The following is a 13,393-nucleotide window of genomic DNA, read 5'->3' on the forward strand; positions in this document are numbered from 1 at the left end:
ACCTCCTAAGAGGGTTTTTGAAGTTCCTACTTGTGACATCTCACTTTCTTATTTTGTTTCATTCACCTGAATTTCTGGTAAGATGGTTGGTACACTACTATAGGTATACTGTGAATTCTTTACCTAGTCTGCACAAAAAACAAGACAAGCTGTCATCATTTTCCGTGAAAATAAACAACAAGCTACACACATTTACAGTTTCGCGCTTCTATAAATATAATCTGAATACAAAAATGCCATTTCTGGATGACCAGGTTATGTTTTTTTTCCTATATTATTGACTAAAGTGAAACATCAACATTACGTCACAACTGTCTTAACTAGGAGCTCCCACTTTGAAAGGGCAATATTGTGAAATGTCCAACTTGGATTCAATGATTTTCCTTCTGTTTAACAGTATATCAACATAGATACAACACATAACAGAATTATTCTTTAATTGATAAGCTTTCTGCTTTTTTACATTTACTCTTTGTGGCTTTGGCCAAATATTTCAGTTTGTGTATCATCAGTCCAAAACCACTTTAAAACGTTTCTGGATTAAGCATGGATTTTGTATACTTCAGATGTTGTCTCTTGTGAGGAGGTTGTAAGAAAGAATATTCAAAAGGAAAGCCTTTGTTGGGGATCATTCTTCTGAAAGCAATACTGTATTGTTGAGTACTCTCCTCTGATGTCACCTAAATCACTTTGCACCTGGTCCTCTAAAGAAATTTTACCAGTTGAGCATTTTGGATATTCCAGATATTGCCATGACTAGAAAGTTCCCTTTATATTTTATTTCTTAATTATTCTTCTGACAGAGTAAGTTGCAATCTGAAATTTAAATATTATTATAACATAAAATATTAATAAATCAGTTTGAATGGCATGTGCTACATTCATTGTTATTTTTTCTTTGTTAACTTAAACAAATAAATTTAACTGTTCAAAAATAGTGTGTGTGTATATGTTTGTACTGCAGAGATTTTGTTAATTTCTTTGCATTTAGATATTCAGTGAAATGTTCAATTTAACCATATCCATTACATATGTAAAATCTTTGACCTCTTTAAGTATACTGATGTTGCCATATAAGGAACAGTGTGATTGGTCTTAAGAAGACAAGCCTTTAGGCCAAGAATCACATTCTGTAAATGACAAAACTTACTTTTTGTTTCCATTTAAAGTATGCCTATGGACAGTTTTCAAGAAGAATAAAATGTCCATATATAGTATCTTTCTATACAGAAAATGTAGCTTTTATTAAGTCTTCATCATGTTTACTCTTTTCACTCTTAGCATGTTACCTTTGCTAAATATACAATAGATTTTGAATAAATTACTACTAGTAGTAGAGGAACACAAAGAAAGAAAACCAGCTGGAAGTAGAACTTAAAGTAGTTTTTTTTAATAAAAATGAAAACTGTTAATAGTCTTGTGCATGTGTGGTGCAGAGCACTTGCATTAACTTCAGTTCTAATATGCTATAATGTTTCTTTTGCAAGAGGCCAATGTCCCACATCAGCAAATACTCTTGCCTCAAAATTAACACATTTTTTTCAGGTGTGTTCATGCCATATGAATTCCCAAATGTCCTCTGGTAGTAAAAGTATGTTAACTATAAATACTATTGATTGAGCCCTCTTTTAACTTGATTCAGCTTTTGATTCTATTAAGAATTTTAGAAAGTAAAAATTCTGTTGTACTTGGATATACGGCAAATAAAACAAACTGGAAAAAAAGCAATCTTTTGTGTGCTATTCTGAATCTTTACTAAGCCTGCTCACATACCTCTAGTCATTGTAATCATTATCCAGTACATTTACAGTATCTCTTGGCATGGTATATAAAATGTAATTATTTAAAGACACTAAACAAGTGCTCTCCTGTTCAGTGTGAGGACTAAACTGTGATATATGACATGAAATATGAATCAATATGGAATTACCATAAAAAGAGATTTATTCTTCTTAAAAAAATACAAACTGTTTTTGTGTTCTCTTTAAAGAATCATTACCATTAACACAAGAACTTTCCTGAGGCAAGGAACTTCAAATGCCTGGTCTTATGTTGACTAAATGCTCTGCTGTATGTGAATTACATTATGCCTATATAAATGGCAGATGCCCTTTAAGTAAGGAGAACAAAACAATTATAGTTAGAGCTAAATATTTAACCCGAGCATTTGGCTCAAAAGCAACTACATACCGCAAACTATTTTACCCTGCACATAAATGACAGAAAAAAATTTCATCCGTACCTTAGCAGCATTAGAATATTTAGTAGCATCATAGTCACCTCCCATACGAAGAACATCTTCTGTGCAATAGTAAAATTCAGAAAATCCATAAAATTCACTGTTTGTGTACTCAATGAGTGGCTGATACACTCCATTGAGAGATGAATGTGTTTCATTAGTCTTGTTCATGAAGGGCTGGATAACAACCCTGCAATGATCAAAGTCACCTGTCCCACGCAGATAAAGCGACTTTCCACCATTCTGAATTTCATCCTCAATATCCAGAGGAAGGCAGGGATCCAAATATGGAGATTCAGATGTTTCTCCAATATGTTTACCAAGCAACCTACAAAGAAAATGCAGTATTATAGCATAGGTTGCAGGTATCCTACTATTGAGTAGAAATAAGATATGTTTGACAGAAACGTAACTTGTCTTATTTGTTAATTGAACATTATACTTTAAAGATGAAAAAGCCTAAGGGAAAAGGAATACTGCATTGATACAATAATGATATTCATGATATAATCCCCCTGAAACTAGAACTTTAGTACTGCTTTAATATAATTTATTACAATTTTTTTTTGTACAGAACTGTTTATTCCATAATTTGCCCTGGGTAATAAGTGCTGGATACATCTACATTTAGTGTCTTTTTACAGCAAGTTGTTTTTAAGTAAAAAGACAGGAAACACTTTACTACAAAAGGAGAAAATATGCATTTTACCACATTTGACAGGGCATTCCCACTCTTTTTATGCAACACTTTTTAGAGTATTTATACAATATATTGTATGAATACAGATACAACTGTAATTTTAAAGAGAAAATCCATTTATGACTGTTTGCAGCCACCAGGTGGCAATTACTGGCAATACAACTAATAAACCAAAAAGTGTTCATCTTGAAATGCTGCATCTTTAATTAATAGCAATAGACAAAAGAAAAACAAGCAATCAGCTTCTAGCAGATTTTATTATGATTTTAAGACATATTTCATAGGCTGTTTTTGAGAGCCAAAGCCCTGAACCGAATTTAGCTTGTTATACCTATAGCTAGTTAAAAAGTGTTTAATTAGACTAAAATTAATGTTGAGTGAGACAGTCTAAAGGGAAAATGTTCAAAGATACAATTTTCACTACACATGAGAAGTGTAATCCTATTGTAAATGTCACACTTTTTTTTGGTTAGCTTTGAAATACCTTCATCTGTTTTAGACTCCATGAATCATGTCATGGTGAATGAGTTTGTCATTCTAAGACCACTTTCAGCCATTCTCAGCATTTCCATATAGATGTACTATGTATGTCGTTTATAACCAAAAAGGCATGAGCTTAAAAAATCTCACCCATTTTCAACTGCTGCTTTGTTGAACAGACTCTCTTCATATCTCTGCCTGGCAGCATTACCCCCAAAACCTAGGAAAGTTGTCACATAGACTCGATAAACATGCTCAGTCTGATGGGCATCACAGCCAAGGTTAAATTCTGCTAGTAAATTCTTGGCGACTTCTTCCTGTCAAATGTTGAAAAAAATGCATTAAATTCTACAATGAATTATTCTCAAAATACATAAATATGTACGTAAAGCTATATATTTAGTAATCATGCGGAGCACTGCATTTCTAAATATCTTTACTTACTAATACTTTGCAAAAATGGTAGTGAACTTATTAACTTCAAGATTACTCAAACACTAATATGCTATTCTCAACTTTATACTGTATTCTTCACATAAAAGCGGAGGGATGCAAAAACATATTTACCGTAGTTTACTTAATTAACTGGTCATATCACTTCAAATTCTGTTAATTTAATAAAATAAGGGAAATGTATACATGTTTTATTTAAAATCTCAACCTAATATGCTCAATTTAAACTTCACTATATTAATAAAATTATTACATACTAATATAATTGATGCAGCTATTCAGGAGCATCTCTGCACCATGTCGCTGTTTTTTTTGGGGAGGAGTACATTAGTGCATATTGTTGCAATTGTATGCTATATTTTGTGGTCCACTATATACAGTTTTGTAATTATTATTTACCACCCTGTTATTTGCAGTTTACTGAGGCAATTAAGAAGGCCAATATGGTTAGGTTATACAGCACAAATACCTGAAGTATAGGTTGAGGGAGTTTACACTTAAACTATATAATTTTTACTTGTTAGGTATTATCTAGAACAGTGCTTCCCAAACTCAGTCCTGGGGACCCACAGTGGCTACAGGTTTTTGTTCCAACCAGCGTCTGTTTTTAATTGGACTCCTGGGTTAACTAAGTGAAAGTTTGGTTAAAAAAAAAATATATATTTTTTTTTATGTATCATGCAGTTTTATGGGAATAATGTATTTTGTTCTTATTAACAATATTTACATCTTGATTTTCATTCTACTTTTCCAGGTGTTGCAGCCTTTGATTATTTAGTGTTGTTTGTCTGGGTGTCTTCCCTGCTTGTTTTTAATTGTCACTAATAAGATACAACGAAGGGGGAAAACTGCACAGAGAAAGGGCAAAATACAATGCAATCAGCAAAAGAGTTAAACATTTAAATCTATAGCAAGAGCAGAAATATTTCTAAATGTCTTATAAATGTAAAAATCAGGACACTGTGCTTTTCTGAATCTCTATACTAATAAAAGGCAAAGCCCTCACTGACTGACTCACTGACTCATCACTAATTCTCCAACTTCCCGTGTAGGTAGAAGGCTGAAATTTGGCAGGCTCATTCCTTACAGCTTACTTACATAAGTTAGGCAGGTTTCATTTCGAAATTCTACGCGTAATGGTCATAACTGGAAGCTATTTTTCTCCATATACTGTAATGGAGTTGAGCTGGATGGCCGTGGGGGGGCGGAGTTTCGTGTGACATCATCACGCCTCCCACGTAATCACGTGAACTGACTATCAACGCACTACGTAGAAAACCAGGAAGAGCTCCAAAAAGCGCTGAAGAAAACATGCATTATATAATTGAGAAGGCAGCGAAACAATAAGAAGCGAGCGACTGACATTTACAACCATATTCATGAGTGCTGCTACTTCGGAAACAAAGCACGGTGTAAACCTAAACTTTAAATTAAGTTCATAGACAGGCTGCCGCTGGCGTTTGTCATGCGGGATACAAGTTTAATGAGAGGACGCAGGATATAAACGAGAGTTTTGATTACTTTGTAACTAAGTTAAAATTGCAGGTGAAGGGCTGTGCTTATGTAAATTCCGAGAGACTGTGTTTGTGGGGGACAGTTAAGGCGGGTGGGGGAGTCACGTCGTCATCTCTCCTCCCATTCACCTCATTTCGCTCTGAGCTAAGCTCCACGGCTAACGCTGTCTTCCGAAGCAACTTTATCACACTGTCACCAAATACTCACAGAAAAATCCACAAGTTAATACACACGCTGTCTCTAGAGTTTCTCCACACTCAATGTATTCCTCTCGTCCCCTTTATACCCTCTGATTTCCCATTTCAATTCAGAAGCCTCCAATATCCAGTAAGGCTCTGCTGCGCGATGACAAGTAATAACTCTCAGGGACAGACCCTACAAAACGATGCAATTGATTTCAGGTGAGATTGCTTTTCTCCTGGACAACTATACTTGCATTCTCAAAAGTGACCTCGTGCAGCTTCGTCATATTACAACCGGAGTGCAGCCAGACACTTTTAAGTGCCGGGTCTTACTTGACATTAAATTAAGCCGTGGACATCGCAACATCACACAAGAGAGCAGCTCACGTGAATTTACTGAACGCAGTACGAGTGGTCACTTCCATGCATCAAACCTGTTCAAAAAACGCATTACACAATTGACAAGGTGATGGCTTTATATGGCGTTCGTTTATAAAGCAGCGGAGAGGCTGTGTGAAGGCAGCTACACAAAAAAACAGCAGAGTGCCACACTCTGAATGTATTGATAGCATCATCATTATACCCTCTGATCTCCCATTTCAATTGAAATGCCTCAAATTTCCAGTAAGGCTCTGCTTCGCGATGACAATTAATAAGTCTCAGGGACACACCCTACAAAAGGTTGCCATTGATTTGAGGCAACATTGCTTTCCTCCTGGACAAAACTATACGTTGCATTCTCAAAAGTAATATACTGTATATATATATATATATATATATATATATATATATATATATATATATATATATATATATATATATATATTATTATAGTGGCACCCAGCTGGGGCAGGAGCCCGGCCGGACGCCCAGGAGGACCAGAGGAGGGCTTGTACCTCCTCCAGACCGTGAGGGGGCGTCCGTCCTGGTTACGCTGGTGGCCTCGGGTAGAGGGCATGGAAGCCCAGCCCTGTAGGGGCCCGTGGTCACCGCCAGGCGGCGCCCACTTCCAGACCATCATCTGCCACATCCGCCGAGGCAGGAGCCCGGCCGGGACGCCAGGAGGACCGGAGGAGGGCCTGTACCTCCTCCAGACCACGAGGGGGTGTCCGCCCTGGTTATGTTGGTGGCCTCGGGTAAGGGGCATGGAAGCCCAGCCCTGTAGGGGCCCGTGGCCACCGCCAGGCGGCGCCCGCTGCCTAAATATCCCGAGAGCCCAGCACTTCCGCCACACCAGGTTTGTGAGCACGGTAGACTTTGTAAATAAACGGTGTGTTGGGTGAAACTATGTTGTCCGTCTGTCTGTGTCCGGGCCAGCGTTCACAATATATTATATATATTATATATATATATATATATATATATATATATACACACACATATATATATATATACACACACACACCCCAATCTACATACTGTCAAATAAACGAACAACACACCCTAGCGCAACATGAGACGCTTCGCCTTTTGCGCTGACGTCTGAGGTTTGATTCGCGAGAGTGGGTGCAGTGAGTGTCTACTGCCTGATGAGCCCAGAATTAGGGCGAAGCAGTGCTGCGTACTGTTTGCATTATTTGATAGTAAAACTATTTCAATGTATTCAATATATATATATCAGGGCTTCCCGATTCATTTTACCCTCGCAACCCCTTAGTTTGGGAAGAAGTATGAAAAAATATGAGGTTAACGCAGAAAAACAGATCACCAGTTGAAGCTTTATGAATAATAGATAACTTTATTCGCCATCAATAATTCTTTTGGTAAAGTCTTACTCGGTGTAATCCTCCTTCCATGTTATAATTTTTCCGCGACTAGCCATGATTAAATGAACGGTAAAAAAGTAAGAGCGAAGCGAGGGTGACTTATTCAGGCAGGCAGGCGACAGCTCAATAGCTCGAATTTGGATATGAGTAGGTTCTATTTAGTCGCCAGAAATATCTTTGGTAGGAATGGAAGTTGGATTTAGTCTTTAAATTTCTATGATGAAGAAAAATGTATGCAATGATGATTAAATTTAACTTTCATTCCTACTAAACATATTTCTGTCGACCAAATAAAAATTACTTATATTTAAAATTTAAATAGAACTTGAACAAATACGATAGTTCATAATACCCACGCAGCGCTAAGTGCACGTAAGATTAGGAGTCATCCGTTTTAACAAGCAGCGTATTGCACTGATACGAAATAGCCTGCCCATTTAATTATTTAGGAATAGATAGATAAATTAAGATTTTGTACAAATAACGTTTTTAATTTTTCTTCCTCAATGGATTCTGGCACCCCCAGCAACAGCTGCTCGCACCCCAAAGGAGATATATATATCTATCTATATATATCTATATCTATAGATAGATAGATATAGGTGTATGTAAAATGTGTGTCTGTATATATGTGTATACTGTATATAAATATAAATACATATATATGCCAGCAACACTCATGACAATGACAAAACAAATTACATTGTCAATCATGTTACGTTATTATTAAAATGTTTCCTTTTCTTTTTCATTACTTCTTTAACACACTACTTCTCCGTGGGTATTTTGCTATATATGTATATGTATATATGTGTATATGTATATATATATATGTATATGTATATACTGTACAGTATATGCATATATATGTATATGTATATATATATATATATATATATATGTGTGTGTGTGTGTGTGTGTGTGTGTGTGTGTCGGTGTCTATATATATGACAGCAACACTCATATTAGTGACAAAACAATTACATCTTACGTTATATTTAAAATGTTTCCTTTTCTTTTTCATAACTTCTTTAACACACTACTTCTCCATTGCGAAGTGCGGGTATTCTGCTAGTGTAGAATAAGAGAAAAAAAAATACCAGCTAATTAAATGAGATCAATGTTATCAGGTGTTGTCACTGATTAGGAATCTGGTTGGAACAAAAACCTGCAGCCACAGGGGGGCGACAAAACCGAGTTTGTGAAACGCTGATCTAGAATATTATGTGCAATTTAGTCACCATATTACAGAAAAAATAATAGCAGCACTATAGAATCACGGAGAAGAATGACTAATTTCAGAAGGTATGTGAGGTATTAGCTTAAAGCAAAGAATTACTTAAAGCAAATGGAGATGTGCCATAATCAAACTGTTTAAAACTATGAAAGAAATTAGTAGAGTGAACCTTAGCTATTACCTTAAAATAAATTCAACAACACAGATCCAGTAATGGAAACTTGTAAAGGGTAGATTTCAAAGTGAAAACAAACTCATTGAACAAGTTACCAAGTAGTATGGTATATATGACTTTAGGAACCTTCAAAACTTGACTTGGTGTTATTTTAGAGAATCTTAGTAAAAGGAATTTGTGATCCTGTTCTCTTAATAATAGTTCTGATGTTCAGTTCTTACAACATAATAATACAGTCACCAAAATTGTGCCCTGACAATTGTGTCATGATGGATTTTAATGATTCAGGCTGATTCAGTAGCAGAATAATAGTGTGTTTTTTACACAGTCTGTACAGTTAATCATCTGGAAGAAAATTATGTGAACAGGATTAACAAGCTTGTTGAGATTAATGACCTGTTCTTGTCAAAACTGTTCTAATGTTCTTTCCAACCACCTGTCATAATCGCTCTCAAAACAGGAGCAGTATGGTCTGGAAGCAAAGTAATATGGGACAGACTATGTGTTCAACCCACTATATTTTATCTAGAGCATTACGTGTGATTGACATTCCAGTAGTACACCACAAAATTCAAAGTATGCACTGTTTAATGTAGGTTGAAAGGTGGACAAATATACTCAGTGTTGTTTTATTTCCCAGAATCACATCATCTTGGTTGGAACAAGCAATATTTTCATTATTCCCACAAATTTAATTCTGGAAGCAGTGCAAAATGAAATCAAAAGTCTACCAGGAACTAAAACAGTTTTGTGTTGGGTGATTCAAAGCAAAATAGTTTGGCTGAAGTAGAATTAAAATTTTTCCTGCTTTTAGTTTGACTAGATACAAAGGCCAGTAGTCAGATCCACGTGCACTACTATCTAATTAAAAACGCTAACTCTTACAAGCATCAGTGGCACTGAGATATCTGGAGCACCATGCACTATACATTCCATCTCAGAAATGTAGGAGTGGTATGAACAAGCTGAATGGCCAACACTATAGTCAAAGCAGTAGTGGACTCTGTCTGTGACTGTTTTGGTTTTACAGATGCTTAGGAGACATTTTTGCATTTCAAACAGTCACAAAGCGGTGCAGAAAGATAAATAGGACTTAATTTTTACCTAGTAATCCATGAACTGATAAAGGACAGAATATTCATTTGCTAAAATATTTATTAGTTGCAGCCATAATGCTAGTGCCAGTTAAACAAAACAAGAGCACAATTAACAGAAATGTTAAACAAAAAAGTCATGCAGTTTTCTTAGCTGCTCTCCTTGTCTTAGGAAATTTGTAGACATTTCTAGTGAGCCAATATTTCAGGTAAACAAAGTCGAACCAATAGGAGTACTAAAGAAAATAGGGTTAGAAAAATTAGATACAGCTCAAAAAAAGAAAAATACTCATCTGGATAATAACCTGCTGCAAAGAGGCAAAGCTTACGGTTTTGGGGACTTCATAAGCAATCTGTGTAGACACGCCACCCATGTCCAGGATGCCAGCAGTGCGCTTCCTGATCAGTGCTTCTTGATTTTCACTGCCGGGAATATGAACTTCCACAACTGCATCATCATCTTAGTGGATGAATGAATATAAGTAAAGATATGAAAAGCATGATTAGATTACACTGAAAAAGAGTAATTTGAACAAGATACATAAAATGTAACAACTAAACCTTTTTAAATACTGTTAAGATTACGTTAAAAAGGTCAATATGATGTTAGGTTCGACAGCATGATGTACTGTGTAGACACTGTAGAGTATATGTCAACTTAAGATATACTTCAACTACATATAAATGTCTAAATGTTTTCAGCTCCTCAATTTGCACATTATTCTATGGAATACATAATGTGAAACATGAATGTGGACAAATGAGATAAAATAATTTACTGTATTCTGTTTTACATAAAACTGCAGAATGCTTTTTTCACAAATCTTTCCTTCTTGCTTTGAAAAAACAGTGGCAACAAAGTTTTGAATTTATGTACCTAGAAGATTCCCTCTCAGCTGTAACATGGTGAGTCTGATCACCATGTTATGACTATGACAAAACCATCTACACAAATACTAACTGCTTTAAAAAATCTGTCAGACATCATATGCACATGGTTTAATCCAAAAATGAAAATGTACCAAGAAAGTGGGCAACATCATAAATGAACAGAGATATCTGTTTTAAGAATTCCCCGCCATCCCTACCTGCTTGCTAATCTAAGAGTACATTAAACTGATTACATTCCAGAGTCTGAAAGGTTTTACTTTTTGCATCTAGTTTATCCAAAAAAACAAAAACAAAACAAAAAAAAAGACTCAAACAAACAGCATTTTAAACAGCAATGCCAAAATGCATTTCTGAGATTAAAACTATGTTGCTGTTCTAAAATGATGATAGAGTATGGGCCCCTAGTTTGTTATTTAATGACGTATGAAATTTCTGAACAGAAGTTGAAAATTGTAAAGAAATACAGCGAGTTGTCACACCTATGTCTTCCATATAATGACTATTTATTGTTTTTTTTAAATTAGTAAGTGATTTTAAATGCAGAATCATACTGGTATGACAACAGTGGTAACTGCAGAAACAGCAAGTCTGCTTTGGTTCTCAAGCACAACAGCATCAAAGTTTTATCAGACACGAGTCTGTAATAAATCCTAAATACTTCTAGACTTGCTTTAAAAAAACACACACACAACAATACATTATCAAGTTTAAACACCATGATTAACAAAAAAAAAAAAAACATAAACCAATGAATTAGTTAACTGGATGTTAACAATCTGGATTGTTGGTGATCATAACATGACAAATTGGGCCAGTTTGTGTGTGTTTTTTTTTTTTTGCTTTAAAACCATTTTTTGATGTCCTAAATCCTCTTGGAGACTTTAATCATCAAGGAATACATGGATGTTTCATATGAATTGTTTACTTACAAGTACATTTTTTTTTCTTAATTTGCTACATCGATTCTGTTAATGGTTTTGTGATAGTACATTCTTTCTTGATGAAGTTCTTAGAATCACAGAGACAGATATATAAAATATACACCTTGAGACAACGTGAGCGAATTTTGCTTAAAAGTAGGTGGGAACAATTAGACAATTCACTCAGTTTTGTACTAATCCTTAACCATTATAAATGGTGGAGATCAAAGTAGGGGTGGGGATTTTAACAGTAGAGTGCTTGTTAATCTGGTCTGATAGATGGATCCTTTGCACACACAGCCCATATTCAAATTTTTAACAGAGAACACTTTACATATGTTAAAAATAAGCATGACTTGTTGTAAAGGAAAAAGTCATAAAAAGATATAATTGGGTTAGTGATAAAAGTGAACAATGCACTGCGGCGACTATATGGATGGATGGACTAAACTGTGTGCATTCACACCCAGTTAAAAGGAGGTGAAAAGAACTGTCAATAAACAAATTGTTAAAGGAGAATCACAGTATATGTAACTTTTCACCCAACATCTCAATGATTAAGTAAGTTAACATTACTAATTGGAAATGCCAAACAAGCCATACTGGAATATGACTGCAGAATTTTAACATGTAGTAAGTACATAGTAGTTATTTAAAAAATGTGGTTCAAACTGTGCTAAAATGCAATATTAGGACAATAACATTTTTCTTTCTAAGCAAGTTTTATCTTCATAATAATCTGGCCTAAAACTTGCTAAACGAATCTAATACTCTGAAATGAAACAGTACGAAACAATGACTTACCCTCTTCAATGTGATCAAACCTTCCAAGCACAAAGTTGATGCCTATCCAAGCATAAACGCCTAAAATAGGGAGAAAAAAAAAAAGAGACTATTTCTGTAGAACAGTGTTTCCCAACCTTTTTTCTGCGGTGGCACACTTTCTACAATCAAAATAATCCCAAGGCACACCACTATTTAATTAACCACCAACACATTATATCTCAAACACATACTTGCTCAACTGTCTAAAGGGGAAGGGCTACTGGAGTTGACAATAATAAAGCAAGATCGGTGTTCTCAGATGCAGCACTTAGTGAGCACTTTTGCGGAATGTCAGCTGCTGATCACACACCCGACATGTCCAAAGTGCTCCAAGTGCTATGTCTGCAATATAGCATTTGCGGAGCTGCTTTTATGCCAGCTTCTCCAGGTAGTTCTGTCTCCCCCAGACAGGCGTCACCTCCTATGGAGCTTGTCCCTTTCAGGTTCAGACCAAAGCTGCTACACTATTATTTCCACAGCACACCTGGGTAGCTCTCACGGTACACCACTGCATGATGGCACACTGGTTGAAAACCACTGTTCTAGAACAGTAAACCTTCTCTTCACGTCTTGACTTGTGTCCGAATATACTGCATACAGCAAACTTAGTAAAAGTACCAAACCACAAAGTTTATTTCAGTAGACAGTAAATCAGTAAGTGATGGGACTGAGTATTTTTAGATACTCTACATGTCCTTATTTCTAAAAGTACTAATTAGTAACAAACTGTATTAAATACAAAAGATTGGTAACATTCAGGAAAATAAACATAATCACATAAGCATGTTTCAAGCTACAGAATATGACACTTACAATATACATGGATATTTTATTTACATACTGAAATGAACCAGAATCGATGAAGAGTTGCTAAGAGAAGGAAAAGTAATCTAAATGATAGGCTTAAACTAATGCT

General features: G+C 35.5%; 1 protein-coding gene across 2 annotated transcripts in view; it reads right to left on the reverse strand.

Annotated features, from left to right (window-relative positions):
• The window catches only part of entpd4 (ectonucleoside triphosphate diphosphohydrolase 4), a 56,295-nt gene that overhangs the window by 13,413 nt on the left and 29,489 nt on the right, over window positions 1-13,393 (reverse strand). Inside the window, exons 7-10 of one of the 2 annotated variants that reach the window (XM_039768530.1) lie at window positions 12,457-12,516; window positions 10,171-10,301; window positions 3,570-3,736; window positions 2,243-2,567 (exon numbers count right to left, since the gene is read on the reverse strand). In XM_039768530.1, coding sequence (XP_039624464.1) covers window positions 2,243-2,567; window positions 3,570-3,736; window positions 10,171-10,301; window positions 12,457-12,516 — 683 coding nt within the window. Of the gene's footprint in view, window positions 1-2,242; window positions 2,568-3,569; window positions 3,737-10,146; window positions 10,302-12,456; window positions 12,517-13,393 lie in introns of both variants that reach the window. The other variant, XM_039768529.1, reaches the window with a different exon arrangement.

Source organism: Polypterus senegalus, chromosome 11 (genome assembly GCF_016835505.1).
Source record: "Polypterus senegalus isolate Bchr_013 chromosome 11, ASM1683550v1, whole genome shotgun sequence".
NCBI lineage: Eukaryota > Metazoa > Chordata > Cladistia > Polypteriformes > Polypteridae > Polypterus > Polypterus senegalus.